The sequence below is a fragment of the Genypterus blacodes genome, unplaced genomic scaffold, assembly GCF_046128005.1.
Source record: "Genypterus blacodes isolate CSIRO-AG114 ecotype Tasmania unplaced genomic scaffold, CSIRO-AGI_Gbla_v1 ptg000133l_1, whole genome shotgun sequence".
Taxonomy (NCBI): domain Eukaryota; kingdom Metazoa; phylum Chordata; class Actinopteri; order Ophidiiformes; family Ophidiidae; genus Genypterus; species Genypterus blacodes.
In genome coordinates this window covers 3,068,612-3,089,310 of record NW_027466935.1, presented here as the reverse complement: position 1 = coordinate 3,089,310, position 20,699 = coordinate 3,068,612, and the positions used below count along the sequence as shown (strand labels likewise).

General features: G+C 46.4%; 2 protein-coding genes across 2 annotated transcripts in view; both read right to left on the bottom strand.

Moving 5' to 3' along the window:
• Positions 1–20,699, bottom strand: part of nnt (nicotinamide nucleotide transhydrogenase) — a 264,273-nt gene that overhangs the window by 25,407 nt on the left and 218,167 nt on the right. The window lies entirely within an intron of this gene.
• sppl3 (signal peptide peptidase 3) lies at positions 220–16,071 on the bottom strand. Its single transcript, XM_076163997.1, has 11 exons — positions 15,590–16,071; positions 7,558–7,635; positions 6,291–6,379; positions 6,085–6,204; positions 5,710–5,788; positions 4,876–4,988; positions 4,662–4,768; positions 4,225–4,388; positions 3,848–4,038; positions 3,619–3,728; positions 220–3,502 (listed from the first exon to the last, which is right to left on the bottom strand). Exons 1-11 carry the CDS (start codon positions 15,613–15,615, stop codon positions 3,431–3,433), a joined length of 1,149 nt encoding a protein of 382 aa, XP_076020112.1. The 5' UTR covers positions 15,616–16,071; the 3' UTR covers positions 220–3,430.

The following is a 20,699-nucleotide window of genomic DNA, read 5'->3' as shown; positions in this document are numbered from 1 at the left end:
TGTTAACATGTAAAATATATTTTGTATTCTAAATGTTTCTTCATGTGAATCAATGAAGCTCAGACGGTGTTGGTACAGTTAGAGTCATGTTTATTTACAGCAGAATCCTGAACAGGAGAGAGAGGTGGGGGAGGGGAGGGACACGGGGAGGGGAGGGGGGGTTAAAAGGACATAAAGTGTTATAGGTTAAGCGCTTCAGGATTCATGTTTCACTACACAGTTCTTTAATTTATTTATTCACCGTTTTCTATACAGAATCCATTCAGCTGTAATATCAATGCACCAGCAGATCTGGAGCCCTCTGCTGGAGGGGGAGGAGGGCTGGAAAGAAAAGTATAAAAAAAACCAAAAACCAAAAATCTACAACTAGAGCACAAAAGAAAAAAAAAATCTTTACAATCAAGGGGATAAAAAGAAAGTAATTTCCATAAAAAAATGAGTTTTTGTTATCACCGTGATGGCCATACACATATATACACACACACAAAGAATACACAGTGTGTATATGTATGCATATAAATATATATATTTCCTGTCATGTCCATGAAGTGGGGGGGGAGGGGCGGGGTCGAGGGTTGTGTGTTTCCATAATATCCAAGTTTAGGCGACTGCACCGATGGGCAGGCCAGATAAATCCCAAACTGACGGCGTTCAGGTCAATAATATTCAGTCAGGCCCGTCAGAGGTCGGAGGTCAGCGCTGAACGCTGGCAGTCTTTCTGACCTGTAGCCTTTTGTCCACGTCGGCGTTCCTCTGCGCGGGCTCGCTCGTTGGTCCAGTGCCTCGGTTTTAGGCCCCGCAGTCTCCAAACTGCAGGAGCCCTGTCAATGCAGTCTGAGAAATGATACACTGTACACTAAACATGCACGGCCAGAGAGCATAAAAAAGTTTAAAAAACAAACAAAAAAACAGAAAAGCCGAAAAACTGCGTCGTCATCATCCGTACGCCTCTCCCCCTGCCGTCTCCTGCTGGACCCGCACTCACACATATTCCAGGACACACTAGCTATTAACTGACAAGAACCACAATACAGCAGGAGGGGGGAGGAAACTGTGAGACGGACAGGAAAAACATCCCACCGATTTAGATTTAATCTCTCATGATCCACTGATTAGAATTCATTTTTGGTTTCCAAGGGGAAAGTCCAGATTTTCTCCTCTTACAAGGTAATGTTATTTAACTGGACAGACACACACACACACACACACACACACGCACGCACGCACAAACACATAAGCGTCCACCTGGAGAACTGCATGAAAAGCTCCCGAATCTCCGAAAAGTCTTAACTTCTCTTTAAAGTGTCGACATGTGTGCCTATAACCGCAGCGGGTCTTCACACACCACCGACCCCCTCGCTCCCCTGGCTATTAAGTCCAAACCTTCACAATAGTCAGGTCTTCATCAACGGAGGCCAAAACACTGACATTTACAAAGGTCACACCGAGTAAAGATGTGTTTCTGTTGATTTGCCTTTTGTCGAAACAATAGATTAAAAAGAAGAAAAAAAAAAAAATGGATCCAGGAATATCATGCGCAGAGAGAAGACATATACCGACAGACTATCAGCTGGAAATAAGAAGCTTGTAGTGTTTCTGGGGCCGTAAACAAAGAAGCTGAGTTTGGAGGACAAACTGTGTTTTCAGTATAAAACCCAGCAGAGATACAGAATGTTGGAAAAGAACAAAGCAGCTCAGCGAGGATGTTTCCCCAGCCGCTCTGTGACGGGAACTAACATAGCATATCTTAAAATTAATTTGACATTCATTTTTATTAGAAAACACTGTTTACATTTGCACTTGTGCCAAGAAAAAACAGATGGAACTGACCTACTGAAAAATGGGTTTTCTGTACGTTTCTATCACACACAAACTGTTTCCATTGGACGAGTACTGACTGACTGACTGCATGAGCCAATAGTGACACTGTGTTTGTCAATGGAAACCTGACTATTGTCACTGTTTTATTATGATGACGTCAAAAGTAAAACCAAGTAAAACAACCATTCTCTCTCTCTCTCTCACAGACACACACACACACTTTTAACACTAGGGCAGGAAACTAACTTGTTCATCAGCCAGCCACAGAGGCAGTTGTTTGTTCCACACACATACACATCAGTCGGGTTCCGCTCGCTCCAGACTTACCGCCTTGATGAAAGAAAAAAATAATAACACCCCCCCCCCCCGTAAAACGACGGACGCTCTTTTACTAAACAGCCACAAGCCCAAATTTACCAGCATTCGGCTGGTGGCTGGTGTTAGTTTCCGACCCTATTCGACATGCTGCCCAATAAACACAAACTCAAAAGGAAAAGAAATACCCCAAATACATGTGTACACATATATACAAACAGGAAGTGCCCCGTTCAACGCTGGGTGTGTGTGGGGGGAGGGGAGCGGGGGGGGGGGCACCTTCACAATTTATAATGCATATTTTCTGTATATGCCAAGAATAAAATTTTTCTAAATAAAATACATATCATTTATCTGTGAGGGCGGGCGGTGGTGGGAGGGAGGGAGGGAGGGAGCAGATGAACAGAAAGGACGGGGGGAGAGCGGGGGTGCGGTTAAAAAAAGTAGAGGAGCGAGGGAGGGGAAAGGATGGATGTAAGGGGGGGGGGGGGGGGGGCGTCTTCCCCATCAGGCGCCGTCCTGTGCCGCCGCAAACGCTCTGCCGTCTCTCCGCCCAATGAGGTGAGGTGGAATCATTCCGTCATAATAATAATATTAATAATAATAATGACCACGACAATGCTAAAAAATAGATTTATATATATTTATAAACCCCCCCTGTCACGTCTGATGGTCCGAAGGGAGGGGTGGGGATGTGGGGAGGGGGCGGAGTCTGGCTCTCTCAAGTCCGTCCGAGTCTGAGGAATACAGAGGTGCAGGCGGGGGGGCGGTGGTGTCGGGAGGGAAGACGGATCCGGAGAGAAAGAGGGTGAAAACGTGGAGAGGAAGAGGCCTGACAAACGGAACGGGCCATGGGGGAGGGAGAGAAAATGAGACTGCGGAGGAGAAGAAAAGGAAAAGACAGAGGGGAGGTGTGGATCAGAAACACCACGGGCAGGATGTGCTGCAGTGAAGAGGAAACAGAAGAGGAAGCGGAGATGAAACACGGGGGGGGGGGGGGGGGGTGATGTGGAGAACACAAGAGAGCAAAAAATGAAATGGTGTTTGGTGGGGGGGTGGGGGGGGGGGGCATTGTGGTCCACACACACACACACTGGTGTCCTTCTGAGAGGGGGGGGGGTTCACAGAAGATTGGCGGAAAGCATGAACAAGTGATGACATCATGGCCTCACTGCGAGTGCGCCCTCTCTCTCTCTCCCTCCCTCTCTCCCTCATTCCCCTCTTGAAATCCAAGGGTCAGAGATGCGGAGTCCTTCCCCCAGCGCGCTGCGTCGACTGATCCCCCGCGGGTGCATCATACCTCCAGGAAGCGGGTGCTGGCGGCCTTGGTGTGGAAGGGCTCTGACCACATGCGCCGCAAATCCCCCTGCAGGGCCAACAAACCAAACGGCTTTAGACACCCATCCACCACTTAGAGACCTCATCACCTACTCTCTCAGACTACAGTCTTGGTTCGCGCCCCCCCTCGCCCCTTACACGTACCTTCAGGTAGGCCATGGTGAGCAGAGGCAGCAGGGTGAAGGGCACCAGGTAGAGCAAGGCTGGCTGAGCAGCTCGATGAATCCTGGAGGCCACAGTGGCAGTCAGCAGACCTGGAGACGAGAGAGAGAGAGAGAGACGGACGAGTGACCCCCAAAACTTCCATTGTTGTTCATCCGACACCCGTAAAAGGCTCCTCCCCCCGCCAGCGTCTCCGTTGTCACTCGCTTACCCACGAAGTATCCGATGAGAGTGCAGTGGAAATAGGAGACGCGCTGCATGCGTCCCGGCATGTTGCCCGGCCCCGGGACCTCGCCTGACGCCTGTTTCTTATAGTTGTCGTAGCGCAGGACGAAGCACAGCAGGAGCCCCGGCATCACGATGTCGCCGATCCCCAACATGGAGAAGTGGCTGCCGGTGGAACTGCGCGGAAACACAAAAAACGTAAGAGAGTCAAACAACAAAACAAAGCACAGGAAAGCAGCACAAGCAGCCATGAAGTCAACTTCCCAGACTGAATGGAGGCCGAGTTCAGGTTTCAGAGCTCAAACAAACAGCGTGTGTGTGAGTGTATATGTGTGCGTGGGGGGAATAATCCTGAAGCCATACCTGGGAAAGACCAGCTTGCCGGGTAAGGAGAGGCGGGGGACGTCGCGTCCCATCCCTGGGCCCAAGTGGAGCTTCCTGGACAGGACGTCGATGGGGTTTTCAGCAGGTTGGGTGGCCACCTTTACCATCACATTACTGTTGAAGATGTAGGCCGAGAAGAACACCTGCAGGGGGGAGGGGGACACCAGAGGGTGAGGTGGACGGTCTGTTGGCCTGTGACGACGATGGCGCTGCATTCGTGAGCTACAAAGTCCGCCCGCCAGTTAACGTCACGCCTCAAACATCTCTCTGGCCTACGCTCGCTTCTCATTCATGAAGTTATGCGAGTGGGAGTTGTGACTCCTTGTGAATAGGGGGTGCTGAGGAGTGTAAAGTCAAGTCATGGTTGCGACTCGTGAGAATGTGTGTGTGTGTGTGTGTGTGTGTGTGTGTCTTACCCAGAACACGTCATAGATGAGCAGACCCGACAACAGCAGGCACGACACCTTCAGACTGGGGAGCCGCACGAAGGCAATCATGGCGACGCACAGGCCCATGGCGAGAGCTGAAGGGGAGGAGGAGCAGAGAGCAGCCGTGAGATAAAAAGGGGCTTCGGGAGGGAGGGAAGGAAGGAAGGAAGGAAGGAGGGAAGGACGTGAGTGAGCGACGCACCGTCCATGAGTAGCCAGTGTCCCGTCAGCACCCAGATCATCACCAACATGACGGAGAGGGAGAAGGACAGGAGCTCGGCCAGGGTGAAGCGCCCACAGCAGCCGAAGGAAATCCTGCGGCGGAGGAGAAGAAGAAGTGAACTTATCGTCTCAAATTTACATATTTACAACTACACACAGTCTCTTTCTCGTACATGCACACTTGACGGTAAACAATAGGACGACTCCAGATGATAAGATGCGTAAATAATAAGTATGCAAAGTATTCAGAGGTGTTAGGAGCCAAATGGATCCTGTTCATAAATCCTGCCAGTGTTTGTGAACGCAGCTTAAACACAACACACAGGCTCTGGACAAGAAAATAGCGCGGCGGGTGCTTGGACGTTATGGATCTAAAGTCAAACACTGAGAAGAGGAGGAAGGAGCCTCTGGCAAGAGGAGAGGAAGAGTGTTAACACTGCTGCGCTCCGGGGCTGCAGTCTGTTTTATTTCCTGCCGTAAGTGGACGAACGGACAGACGGACGGCGGCGCGGGAACGGAGAACACAGAGAGCCCTACGAGCCCGGCGAACTTGAAAATATCGAGCGGCAATAAAGTTTATGAAGTGGAGCGAGGAGTGCGTTTGTTGCTCCTCTCGCCGTCTTTGCTGGACACCTGCTAGAGACGAGTGTGTGTCGGAACTAATAAACAACAAAAAACTTTCCACACTTCCACTGATGAGCCTGAGGAGGAGGATGAGGCCAGCTAAAGATTAAGTCTTAAAATATTGATAACATACACACATTTAGGTACACAACACAAACACAGATGAGGAGGATGTTGATGGTTTCCTTACTTGTTCTGTGGGGAGCAGGGTCTGGTCAGATACTGGCACATTGGCAACAAGAGGAATGCAAACGCGATGGTTGCGAGAACTGAGAGAGAGAGACAGAGATACAGAGAGAGAGAGAGACAGAGAGAGAGAGAGACAGAGAGAGAGAGAGAGTCAGAGGGAGAGAGAGTCAGAGGGAGCGACGGCGTCTCTCACTCTGCCGGCCTAATGGAGCACTTAAACTTCTTTACAGGTTCACTGATAAAACCCCCCCCCCCCCCCCCCCCCCCCATCTTATGTCTCATGAACAGGAATAACACAAAGCCTCAGAACGCTGCGTCTCCGTTACACGAAACCTTTCCTCCCTCGCTGCGTCGCTGAAGTGGTCGCCGTGGTTACCTGCGGTGCAGATGGTGAAGACCACTTGTACGGAGTCGAAGAAGAAGAACATGACTAGCAGAGAGACGGAGGCTCCTATGGGCAGGAACAGGGCCTGTGTGGAGTCTATGGTCTGAATACCTGCAGGGAAACACCTGCGTTAGAGAGACGGACGCGGCCTGGCATTGCGTTAACGTGGGACTTCGGTGCGACGTTTTGCAACTCACTGTTGTTTGTGTTGCTGTTGTTGAACGATCCCGGCGTCGGGTTGCCGTCTTTATCCTTCTCCTGGTTCTCACAATCCATGTTTAGTGATCTGTAGACGGGGAGAAGGAAGAGAGACTTGGGTTGATCCCACATTTCTGGAAATCGATCGCAGCCGACAAGAAGAGTTCCTCCCCATCATGTGACTCAAGTGACCCCACACACACACACACCCCCATGCAGAAAGTAGCAGGCGGCTCAAACATCACAACGACCCGAGTCCAACGCCACACAGAGTTCTTAGTCTCGGCCGCCGGGAGCGAGTCTATACAAAAGCCTGAGTAAATACCGTGGACAGAGCGATGAATGACAGACTGTGATTAGTGGTCCGGTGCTAGGCAACCCACCAAATCCTACTCGTGTGTGTCTGTGTGCGTGTGTGTGCAGGAATACAGAATTGGACATCCGTCGATAAGCAATTTTGCTCGGCTCTGGGTTTTTTGTAATATGCTGCAAAATGCGTACGGCAGAAAAAAAACAAAAAACAGAAGAAATGCAAAATTTGGCAGCAGAGAAGAGCGACGGAGGAAAGGGAGAGAGACGGGAAGAGACTCGACCCAATGTCGCTTCCATCACTCGAGACTGCGAATGGGATCTGTAAATGAAATGAGCTCCATAAAGACATTATGCAACGGCCCTCCTGGTGGACCTTCATCATGAGAGCGACTGCAGCAGCGGCGGACTCGGCAATGACACAGAAGAGGAGAGGAGAGAGAGAGGGAGAGCGAGAGAGGGGGAGAGCGAGAGATCGAGAGAGAGGGGGAGAGCAGCACACGCTGTGGATCCATCGCTTCTAATCCCAGACGCGAGTGTAGAGAGGGAAAGACAAAAAGACGGAAGTGTTAAAAAGGTTCGTGCCTCTCGATTTGGCCTGTGAATCAAACGCCATTATGCCAATTACCGGTTAACGAGGCTCGGCTAAGCGCGCTAACGCATAAATACAAATGCATAAACATCGTGGTACATCTGTGAGCAGCAGGGTGTGCAGGGCCTGTAGGGAGAGCCCGGCGCCACACACCCAGAAGACAAACCAGATCGTAAACTGCACACAGGGGCTCGTTTCTTCAGAACTGTGTCCCTAAAATTCAAGTAAGCTGGGACAAAAAAAACAAAACAGAAAGCATCTAACCTACCAGCAGAAGAAGAAGAAGGGTTAAACCGTCAAACTACAATATAAGGCGGGAAGTTCTGCGTGTTAGACGATGCGGGTTGGACCGGAGAGACACTCACCTGAAGCTGCCATAGACGATGAGAAGGATGGAGATGAGGAAGGTCGACACCTGGCTGGAGTCGACTAGGGAGTACGCCCTGAGGAGGAAGGAGGGAGAAAGAAGAAGAAGAAGAAGAAGAAGAAGAAGAAGAAGAGGAGGAGAGACGATTAGCGGGGACGTCTCAGCACAGATGGCACACACTTTGTTATTAAAACAAGACGTGGAATTAAACCCCGATCTCGATGACAAGCGTCTGTCACGCCCGCCATCGCACCTATCAGGGTGACGTTTATGACAAAGTGTTACAGGACGCCGCGGTCGTGTCTGGAGCTAAAATTGGACACCGAGCGCAAAAAGAGGAACAGGTTAAGTAGAATTTATAGAGTTCAGCTGTTACAAGGACGTATAAACATTAACTATCCCTGTAAGTGTTCTTAAAGGTCCCATGTGGTGCAGTTACATGCACGGCAGCTCGTATATCCACTTTGATTCCGCCGACCTCCCGACTTTCATTGTGGGGGGAAACAAACGTGAGTCTGGATATCGGTGAACTCTAAGGAGCGGCAGGATGGCACCCGTGGGATCCTTCCCAAGTATGCCGCATGTGTCCGAGCGTCCCGTTCTCTGGGAAGGCGCGGATGGATTTCCGATAGGGTTCTACTCTGTAATCAATCCGGCGGAGGAGTTCACACCCATACGGAGGAACCGGGCGCCGGCTGCGCACTTCTGCTATTCACACACACACACACACACTTTGATTATAGGAAGTATTTTCTTTGACCCCCAACCCCCCCCTTCTTCTTCTTCCCAAACAGCAGATTTGTGTCTCTGCAGGCACTCGGGTCACGTTTCTCCCGTTTCCCCCGGCGTAGAGAAGCAAAACTGTTTCAGCAATATTATACCAATAGGGTGAAAGGTCAAGTACTGTATATCGCAGCTTGTGTGTGTGTGTGTGAGTTGTGAAGAGCTGCCAACAGTACAGAAGATCTTTCACTTTCATGTTGCACATTGACCTGTGTCTTGTGTGCATGAGGAAACTCGGTGCAGCAAACCCAATGGTGCTGTTTGCATATTGTGTGTTTATGTTTCAGGGGAGATTGGTTTGATGACCGTCATGCACAACATTACACTCAGCGGCCTATTGATTGTGTAATGTAATGTGAAAACATGATAATGAAATTGAGCTGGCGACAAGTGCTTCTATGCATGACACACACACACACACACACACACACACACACACACACACACACACACACACACACACACACACACACACACACACACACACACACACACACACACACGTCCCCCGAGAGCCCGATGGCGCACACGGCAGACCCGGCCTGAGAGAATTCGATCGTGGAAATAAGAATTGCAAATTTTGTTGCATTTAAAAAAGGGGAAAAACAATGAATTGATTGGGAGGATCAATGACGCTGATGTGATGTAGGAGCACTGGATCCTTTGCCCCTTAAGACGACATCGACTCCTAAAAGCCAGATTTCCACTATTCGGTTTATTTGCAGGATTTCGTCCGGAAGATTTGATGTATTGCGGAAGTTTTGTTTGAAAATAAGAATAACTTGGAGCTTTCCATCATGTTGAAGGTAGGAAATCGCTGGTTTCATGAAGTGTAAACATGCCAACAAATCCAAATAGCTGAGTCCAACGAGAGCGCTGAGTCGCTTTTTATTCCGTCTCCCAGAGCAAACCTGACGGCGTATTACTGCCAGTATTGCCTCTGTGTGCCACATGTCAAGGTCTGTCGTCAGTATTACGCAGGTTCCTGTTGAATAGAGGCTTTCTGAAATTGAAGTGACCGAAATTCAATCTTCCTGGTAAGAATCTAACTCGCTCTTGGCCTACTTTCCCCCCCGGCAGACTCTCTAGTCAAAAGTCAGAGGAGCCGATCGAAGGACGCCGTGATGCAAATCTGCACCGGGGGGGCCGACGGGTGAGCGGCACTCGAGTGGGCCCAAGGCGTCGCGCTGCACTTTGCTCTGTGTTACGGCCGGGGAAAAGGGAAGTAGTATTACATTTCTGAGTCATGGCGCCTGTATTGACTCCAGCGCCTGGATGTGAGCCTGGAATATTGTCACGTCTCGGCTAATCTCGACGGGAGACTCCACATGCGACCTTTTAATGTACGCGTGTTCTTTCTGCGGCGAGCAGGAACAAGCGCGCCATTGTGTGCCGACGTGTTGTCTTCAGGCCAGAGGTGCCAGTTTGACCCCTTGTCCTGAACCGACCCCTGTCCAATCAGGATTGCGAGAAACCGAATGTCTTAATCATCATCACGGCTGCTTCTACTGGTCTATTGGCATCCGGCGCTGCAATAAGACACTATTGAGGCTGCTCCGCCCACGCCCACGCCCACATATGTAATTAGGCAATACAAGGGTTGAAAACACAGGAAATGACATTATCAACCAGCAGCCAGTGGTCAGTGGTCACAGAATACAACAGGGGCAACTTGACAGGATATTTGCTGAACGATAACAACCTTTGGCTCTCAAATATGAACAAACACTTTTGACAGTCCACACACCGAGTTTCGCGCCAAGACTCCGGCCCTGGCTCAGTTAAAACGTCAAAGAATAATGACCGAATATAAATTAAAACGGAGACAAATAAATGTAGAACTACATAGAGATATGGTCTATTAATATTAGTTTGCTGGCCTGATCTGCTAGTGAATGTTGCTTTCTCATTAGATTCATTTACATGTATAATATTATAGAAGTTGTTGAGCACGATGAGTCATTTAGATACGATTTCCTAAGAACACGGTGTGCAGAAACATCACGTTTAGTCCTTTTGCTGTTGCCGTGCGGGTTAGTGTTGTTCCAGTTGTGACTTTCGCCGGGTCGCATGATTATTTCTCTCCGGGGCAGCGAGGGACGAGAGGACATGAAAGGACTCGTCAATCACGACCGACGTGGGAGCAAAACTCGCCCGTCTTTTCAACTCCCTCTCTTTCATTCATTCACTTGGCGATACATGAGCGACTATGACGGGGGAGCGGAGGAGGAGGAGGGGGGGTGACATGTAGTCCATTGTGGAAACAGGGCAGTGGGACAATGCTTCCGTCTTATTGCTTCGGCCCGGTCCTGTTACTAATGACTGAAAAACGCACTCTTCACAAGGCGTGTCAAAACACTATCGCCGTTGTGTGTGTGTGTGTGTGTGTGTGTGTGTGTGTGTGTGTGTGTGTGTGTGTACCAGACTCTTACGATACCTTGAAACACGACAATCTCTCAGAATATGACGCATATCATCTCAAGGCAAATGTTCTGTCTTTGTAAAAAGGACGCTCACCTAAACTGACCGTCGCACAAATACCAGCCAAAAGCGTCAGGAAAGCGATTCATTTAAACGGCGCTCACCTCTCCTCACTGACACGGACACTAATGAGGTCACTGACTCGTTGTCGACAGAGCAAACAGACAGACAGCTAGTTGAATTCACCGCGGGCCTCATTCATATTCTAGCATCGAACGGGTTCCTCTGAATTCTGCGCACAGACGCTTGTAGAACATGGGTGCCGTAGATGAATGGCACATTTAAAAACAAAACACAATCCCGGCCTGTTGAGTGCTGGACGGCGGCCCAACGTGCCATAAGACGGCCTTGTTCGCCGACAGACTAGGTTTTTTTTTCCCATAACACAATTCCAACACCGTCCTCCGATTGCATGCATGACTTCACCACTAACAGCTGGGTCACCGGGCCCAACAATGAAGACTTGTTGAGTTTCTTCTTCCTCAAAATTTTGCCTTGTGATAAGCGACAAAGTCTAAGAATATCTTAATCGTGCCCGTCCATACACACTTGTGGCTACGCTGCTGGAGATAAACGTAGATAATTTGACTTCCTGTATGGTTAACTCTTGTTTACGGTGGCTACGGCGCGGTGAGGACTTACAGGGGCTTAATGATCTCCATCTTTAGGAACGAGAATAGTACTTTCCTATTTTGCTCGATGGAGTTAACGACACCTCTAGTGCATTGTGGTGCTTACATCTATTTACGCCCCTTCTGCCGTTTCTCTCCCTGGTGGTGGTTTAAGTGGCAATTACTCCGGTGTGTCTGGAGATAAGAGATCAAGGTGCAGATGGACAGAGAAGATTTGGATGTGGAGCGGCGACAGCTTGTGACAAAGCGCCTTGGCCAGCAGTTCGTCTGTGACGCTGCGACGACGCGGCCCGACCCCTCTGGAGCCGACACACCAACAACTGAAGCACATTTGGGAGGGGGGGGGGGGTTTATGAGACGTAACTGTGAGCCGCCACCCCCTCACATCTACTATCTCACAAATTGATCCACAGTGTTCAACAATCTGCAGGGAAAATCTTTAGAGATGCTTCAGTCCCCATTTTCAAAAATCGAGATCGCCACATCTCCACAACTGTAGCGTTCATAAAACGCAATTTCAAATGACGCAAATGTGAGATTATCTGGCTTGTCTTGACATTAGGATCAGAACCCTTCAAGCGAGGTTCATTAAAGCATGATTCAAGATTTTGCCCATGAAGTTGTGTCAAAATGTGCAATGCAAATATGTATTCGCTAAGGTGTCGTCTCATTCTTCACGTCAACTAGCAGAGGGTATAACACGAGCTAAAACAAACACTGTTTTTATGATGGCTGAATGGGATCTGCTCCTGCTTAACAAACTGAGAGCTTCATCCTGCAACACAAAACCCGGAGCAGCAGTTTATCAGCTTAGATTATCCAGGATATAGGAGGAATATACAGGAGGAAAAAACAAAAGGCATTTTATGGCATTTGAAATTTGCTGAATGCACAAATAAAACACTACATCACAACTGCACAGAGCAGCTCTGACCTAATTCTGAGCATATGTGGTCTCAGGGGAGGGGGGGGGGCATAACCCTGTGCACTTCAGAAAGCATGATATCATCACAAATTACTATTTCACCTTTAATGCGATTGGCTAAAGGTTTTGGGTAGCATGCACCTTGACCGGCCTGCGACGATGAATAACAGAAAGTGAAAAGCTCCATTATTGATCCGGTGCAGCAACAGTTTTTGTTGTGCGCTCAATCTGTTATTGACGTGACTAAAAGATGCACTGACATGATGACAATGCACAGCAAAACTAAAGCGATCCAGCAAAATGCAAAAGCTTTCCGACACTGTGAAGGTCACTGAATGCGTCTCCACTGGCAGGTTTTTCGTAAAATATAGGCAAAACAATGTTTTCGATCGGAAAACTTCAAATGCAAATGGAAAGTGAATTCAGTCAATGATGTTATGTCAGTAAGTATTGCTTTTCTCTTCATAATCTATAGCTCTTAGGTTACCATTAGTAATGTTCACATCCTTAAAGCTGTCGCCGTTTCTCACGCTTGGGCTACAATGACACACACACACACACACATGCCTGATGGTAATTCAGTGGCGACATCATACACTGCAATACTAACAATTCCACCATAAATTCATCAAGTCTGTCAACATTACCTCAGCTGTTGATAACAATGCTGGGTAGTTACAACAGGCCATTGTCCCTGTAGTTCACCTACCGGGTCCACTGCACGCCGCTTCACCTCCCTTTGCTTGAATACTTCCTATTTATTCCATAAATCCTCTCTCAGCTCTTGATACATTCTTGTATTTTGCCTCACTTTAATATACTTCCTAGTATACCTGCAACTAATTTGCCATTAAACATCTTTTGAAACACGTCTACGGAAAGTTGCTCAGGCTTTTACCAAACTATGAACCGCTTTGCTTCATACAGGACACCTTTGATATTTTACAAGGGCTTAGAGGGCTACCACTGTGCTAAACAGGGCATTATGCAGCTTACTTATTAGCCATTAATCCACTATAGGGCTAAAAGAGGGTTGCCCAGGCTTAAGGAAGCAATTAAGTAGCAACAAATCACAGAGCTCAGTGGCTGTCGATTACATTGGTGTGACAAACGTTACCCAAAATCAACTCTGATACTTTATTAATGACAGCAGATGTTGTATGTGGCTGTGTTTTCTAAAAAACTGCACATAAAAGCAGAACTGATCCTTATTACACAAAAAGGGTGTTTGGGGCTCTGATCTTGAGGTTGTGGGGGTGGTGGATCCAGATTGAACGGCCTACGTACGTTAAAAGCGACTTCAATCTGAGATCCCTTTAGCAATCCTGATCAATACTTCGGAATACCAGAGTATGGGGCACATGTGATGGCGTGATGAGATGCGAGTGTGTGTGTGTGCTTTTCAAATTGGCTGTGTGACTGCACGTAACTGGAATAAAAGGAAATGTGACCTTTCAGACTTGGCGCTAACCAAAAAGCCCTTTGACTGCAAATGTAATACATTTCATTTAGCTTCAACTGCATTGCTGCTTTAGCTCATTACCAATCCCCAAGACTCCATTTAGGCAATTTATGTCTCCCTAGATGATCACACAAAGTAATGTTAGTCTTCCTTGTTTACATATGAACTATTACAAATCTAGCAAACGAAACACGGATAAGCCACCCGTTCATTAATGGGTATAATAACATTGATGATCTCCGGACTGGTCATGATAGGATACCATCAGCGTCGTCATGAGACTTTATCTTGGTTTGGATTTTTTTGGATCTTTTTACATCTGGATTCTCACCGCATATTATTGCCAATAAAGCATTTCATCAATATTACTGTGGACATCATTTAAATACCTGTCAAATGTCCGCGTGAATGAAGCAGTCACTAAAAGTTGTTTTCCATTAAGCACGCCAGACAACGTGATGTCTCTGTGGAAAAACTAACCTTTCCAAAATCAACACTCCAAAGCCAACTCTAGTGAAGAAACAGAACTATAAAGGAGTGTTAAGATCTCTCTCAAAAATTCAACCTTATCAAAAGATGCGTTCCTGAGTGAACTATGTGGGCCTCACCAAAGGATCAATCGAAGTCAGATTCAAAAGGGAAAAACAACATTACTCACCAATTTGATTAGGGAATAGGTAGTGAATAAACACTTTGTAAAGTTTAAACCACCAAAGGCAGAGATTACAATTAAACCAGCAACACATTGGCACCAGAGGCTCAGTGTCATAACCTCAATCTGTCACGGCATTGATGAACATCGAGTCTGACATTAATGCAGAATTAAACACACACACACAGAACATCATCACAACTCATTCAGGTGGACCAGACTTGACTTAATGTGCGGTTTTAAAAACAATACGCAATATAAAATCCTTACAAAGGCCAAATGCGTTGCTGACTCCAGACAGATAATTAATGTTTGATTAATTAAAGGCCCCGGCGAAGTCAGGTCATGTTCATTCATTACAACACATTTAAATGAACAGACCGTCACTATGTGGCTTTCGAGCTAGAACCGAGATTGAACTGTGGCCATTATTCTGATTGGAAGTTTTAAGTCTGAAATTATATGTATTGTACGTTAAAATTCCCGTGTGTTTTGATGTCAGGCTTATCGTTTAATTGTCATTTATGGATACAACTGCGCTACCAGCTAGCTAACTTAGCCCTACGACACAACCTTTGTTATTGTGTGCAGCTACGGCGTTGAATGCTAACTAACCAGCTAATTTGTCGCTACAATGGCTTGGTAAATGTTCAACGCTGCCGTTTAACGCTTTTTGCTTATTATTCGGATAATTCATTGAGAATGTCAACAAAAGGAAAAGTGGCCTACGCACATTGACTTTACCAAAGTGTTAAGCTAAGCAGTTAGCTCCTTTAGAATTCATTCACAATGGCAGCATTGGTTAGCCGGGTGACGCTAACGCACTCCATCAGCTGGGTGCTTCTGATTAGCCGCCGCTAGCTAGCACCTCGGTTTAGCTAGCGGTTAGCAATATCATCCGCAGAGGAACACATTTGGGACTGAGTGACATATTGTTGTGTAGACCGTGACTCCATGTTGACCAGGGAGCACCGTGGAACCTTACAGAGTACTGACGTTAAATGTTAGACATAGAATTCACGGGGTTTATCTCAGACATGTCGGCAGCAGCTGTTGCCAGACGGGGGCTAACTGTACGTTCCCGTACGCACTCACCAAGATGAGTAGCCCTGCTCCGCCATATCGCCAAAAACAGAAGCTGGCTCCGCGGCTGTGGCTAACACAGATTCGGGTCCCGGTGGCAACCCGCTGGGGACCTTCGGCGACGTTTTTCTGCCTTTTTCCCCTTCACAATCCGCCGACTTAGCAGCTCCCTTTAGGTGACAACATGATGATACATCCTGGCCCCAGCTAGTGATCTTACTAGCTGAATATGTTGTACGAACGAAACGGGAATGGATGGTTCGCTATCGTGAGGTTGGACAAGACAAAGCACCCCGAGAAAAAAACACACACTTATATGTTATTTTCGTCGGTTTCGCTAATGTCCCGCTGTCACCTCACCATCACCTTCGTACACGCTACACCCGGAGTAAATCCATATTGATACGCGGTGTGTCCGGTGTAGGTTCGGTTATTCCTTCAGCCTGCACCCCCGAGCTGTTATGGAAGACGCTCAGCTTTGTTTGCTATGGCGAGTCACGGGGACGCGCAAACTCGCCCTGCTGTAGAGGTTTACAAGTAGGACGTGCACGGAAACGCTCAGTGTGCACTCGATGCGCTCGCTATGGCTCCTCAGTGCACACTTTGCGCTCATTAAAGGGAATTCATGCGGCGATTTCCAAACATTTATGACTATAATCACGACGCAATATATAGAGATGGAGTCAAATTATTAAAGATACGCCATTTATGATTCCAATGTTCTTGTTTAGATTGTTAATTGTTACAAAAAATTACAAATATAGAATAATAGGAAACATCGAATGCAATTATCAACAAAGCCTTTCCAGGCGTGTTGATTTGATCGTTATCCCTGCCGCAAAATAGGTCAAAAGGTCATCCGAACACAATGCACTTGCAATTAAAAAGACAAACAAAACAAGTTAAAGCAGAGGAAATCGGTGAATGGTGAGTGTCGCCCCTCTGAAAGGACTGGAAATGATAGCAAACGAGGAAGACTGCATCAATGGTCCAATAAAGAAAACGTCAATGAAAGAAATGTTAGTTGAAATAAGATTGATTGTTAATGATTTGTTCGTTGTTGTGGTTCTTTTTTTGCATCAGGTAAAGCCTTATGAAATGTGAAACCTGTTGTTCCAGTCATATAGGTTGGCCTGCTTCTGCTTTAGGAGAAAACTATATAACGCCCCCATAGGCCGAAAACTGTCATTTTGAAAATGCTGGATGAGATGTTTATCAACTACTGAGTTTGGGTGAAAATCTAATCTGCAGCATCCAGCACGCAGATGATGTATACAAAGTTATGTAAACTTTGCAGCGCCCACATTCTTGCAATAATTACAGTTTTGAAAATGATACGATAAAACAAAACACTGCACTTCTCTGGGCCACAGTGCTTCAGAGGCTCTTACAGCCCATTTCCTTCCTGATAGAAGTGTGATGTCATTTTGTACTCAAGGGTCATGAGAGAAGGGAGCTTGCGGATTGTCTAAAATCGTGAATCGAGATCAAACTTTGGGGAGGTATAATGTGCAATCAATTTGGCAATCTGCCCATTAGATTCTGAGACTGCCTTTGTGAAAATTGATATTTGAATAATTCTCTTGGTACTTTGAAAATTTCCGGGCATCCCAAACACCACATGGCCCTGCTCATGTGTTTTTAATGCTGAAATCTCCAGAACGGCTGCGCTGTGAGTGGTTTACCATGTCCCTGTCTCTATTTAAGTTCAGCAGAATGAACAGTTGTGCTCGATAATAGAAAACTGATGCCAGATGAGACGGCGTCTTTCCAGTAGATAAAGATGGCATTAGGCCTCAGGAAAGGGTCAAGTGGATTCCCTCTGGTCAATGAATGTGGGGATTACCCGAGTCTCCAAAGAGCGTCTGTTCTTACAGATTATGCACAATCTGTTCTAGACAGCATAGCCATAAAAAGTATTTACTGGAGATTCAGCAACAGCATGAACCAACTGCCCGAATTCCAGGGTGACTAAGGTTTATCTGCAGCATCCATTTACTTGCGCTCAGCCACCTTGTGATGAAGCAAGCACTATCTTGTTCATTAGAGACAATTTAGCTTCACTCTACTGAAAAGATGGCCACGCTGCACTTTTTGTTCTTTCTACACGCCATGCTTGCTTAGGGATCAGCTGTGTGAATAATCCCACAACCCTATTAATACTTCATAGACTCCAAGAGATGGCTTCTCGATGTCAGGTCAGCGTGATCAGCATCTGTGGCAGTACAGAGCCTGTGTTAGCCGAGTTTACAGCAACAAACCTCTATCAGCAACACTAAAGCCGATGACCAGCTGTGTTTTCAGTGAACTCATATGTGCATACATCTTGCAACCCCAGACTTGTGTACTGTATGATTTAGTGCACATGAAAACAGTGTGGTGGTGGTGGTGGTGGATATTTTATGACCTTTATAGAGACGTTGAGAAGCAGCTATGTGTATGTGCCAATTCCTTGTGGCCTTGGCTCCAAACCTCAACTGGCTCCAAAAGGCTGTTGAGTAAAGCACAGCGAGATACAAACGAATGGGAGCCATAAATTAGCACTCTGGAGCTGTTTCAACGTCATCTGACAGTCTCAAAGCAGACACTGAAGATTTAACGTTTGCTCTAAAGATCCATATTCCTTCCAGCTATTGATGTATGGATTAGAATAGTTTATAATAATTATTATTATAAGATTAATGTGTGTTTAAGTGTAAAGGTGCAAGTCTGTGAATACAGTTAGGAAACCTCAAAACGATGCATCCAAGCTCCCAGAATGTCAACTGGATTAAATCTTCATAAATAATCCTCCTACTAACCAAAAGAACAAATCCATATTAATGCTGCGATGATGCATATTTCAAAAATTCAGTTTATTGTTGATTTTGTGCTGCTGTCTTCAATATAAGTGCCCGATAATAACAGGGGCAGGTAGTAAATTATGTTTACGCAGTATTCTGTCCACTAAAGATAAGTGCTGGGGTGCAGCTGGAATGAGTAAACACATGACTAATGTACAGTCCATACCAAGATCCAGATACCACACTATTCAGTGCAATGGTCCACTTTGATAGTATAGATAAGAAAATAAAAAAAGTCCCTTATTATTGTTTGTTCAAGATATGTGCAGAGCTTCCCACATTTTATAATGAACTGCTGGCAATTTTCCCAAATTACTTTTTGCATCAAGTGCAATCGGTTTAAATACACACAGCTCCTTCTTTAAAATCTAGTACACTTATATCACCGCTAGATGTCAGTATGTACATTAAAAATAGTGCGGATACGACCACGCTGAGAGGAGACTATACACAGCTCATTTTGTATTGATACGTTTATTAAGATATTTACATTATGCATATTTCCTTGTCTGGCCGTGGGACCTTTTTACTGTAATGGGTGGATTGATTTGTTGAGGAATCATTAAAAAACACCAAAATGTGGACACTGGAACTGAAAACACAACAACACAAACGTTTGGAACTTGTACCCAATTAGCTTGGGGTTCTTTTTGTTCCCCCACCCCCAGCTATTTTCATTGGTTTTCAAATAGATAAGAGTGAGAGAGGAAGAGACAGCCACAGATCAACATATAAGACAAGCGGGTACAATTCAGTTGTTTAAATGCTTCATTTCTCTAGCTGATTTAAAGCACCTGATCACACTTCTGAACTGATTAAATAGGGACTCTGAGCACACTGTCAGTATTGTTGCAGCGCTGCAGAGAGCTCCAACTTCTAGGACATGTGACTGGGACAAGGGGAAACCTTTATGTACCATTCCAGTTTGATCTGTGGGGCGTCGCAATGACCTGCGATCTGCGTCTGTGTCTTTTTTTTTGCTGAATATTTGTATTGAAGAAAGCATTAGACATGACATTGAGCATGTGGTTATGAAACATTTGGGAGAGGTGGAGAAAAGAATAAAGGGGAAAAAACATTAATGAGGACACGGATACGTGATACACATGGGAATTAGGTGAAAGAGGAAACAAAGCATCGGTGACATAGCACAACCAGTGGCTGTTGGGTTGACGACAGAGTGACAGCAACTAATCACAGACAGCAAAGATATGTTGAAAAGTTTGTTTGAGTCATTTCATCACTGTGAAAAGTCCTCTGGATCAGATGCTCCACCCAAAATGAGGGAATGAAGCAGAAATCATTTTGGCATCTTATTTTGTGAGATTCTCTGTGTAAGTCTGACCTTTCAGGGGGCTGATTTTACTGCCCATGATGCACTTCTGTTACAAGCATCACCAGGTATTTGGTGACATGCCTCCCACACAGGCAGGCGTTCCCCCCCGGCAGTGGATCACAATACGACAACATCAGTGACATGGATTTCATCACCACTGACAAAAGTAGATGTTACATTCATACATCTGCGTCCTGTGCAGCTCATGTATCATCGCAGATACATAATGACAAATAATGATCTAAGGTTTGTGTGAAAGAAAGGACCAAGGTTGGAATCAGTCTTCTGCAGGCAGTTGAGACAGAAGCTCTGCAGCGTGTCTCCCCTTACTCTCCGGCAGAGTTGGGGGGTGTGAATGCCTGTTTGAAGCTCTCCCCCTGGGCTCCAGGGTTCTGTGGGATCCGGGTGTGCTGACAATGTTAGCAGGCCTGATATAAGAGCCTGATCAAAGCTGGCTCGTTCTGCCTGACCGATTTCCACAGGATTAGGGATTAGGGAGACAGGAAGCTGGGAGAGGCACAGAGACAATCTAAGTGAGAGACAAAAAAAAGGATAGCAGGAGTTATGAGGAGTAAAGGGGATGTTGGAAGACACAGAGGACAGAAAACAAAAGACAGAGAAAGCCATGGTAGTGAGTCATCTTGTCTACAAAAATAAATCAATTTATTAAAAAGAATAAAACAAACAAATGAACAAACTGAAGGGAGACATTGATAGGACGTTTGAAGGCCCATGGACAGTAGATGACAAAACTGATGTCCACGAGGAGTTAAAGAAATCCAATATGCACCATGGAGACAAACCATGCAGTCTTCCAATAGTGAAATCTAGAAATCAAGTCTAAAAATAACAGGTAACCAGGTTAGAGCTGCTTAATCATGGTGATATGATAAGCTGACGATAAGCCACAAATGGGAAACGGGATCTGATTTAAAGAGGAATG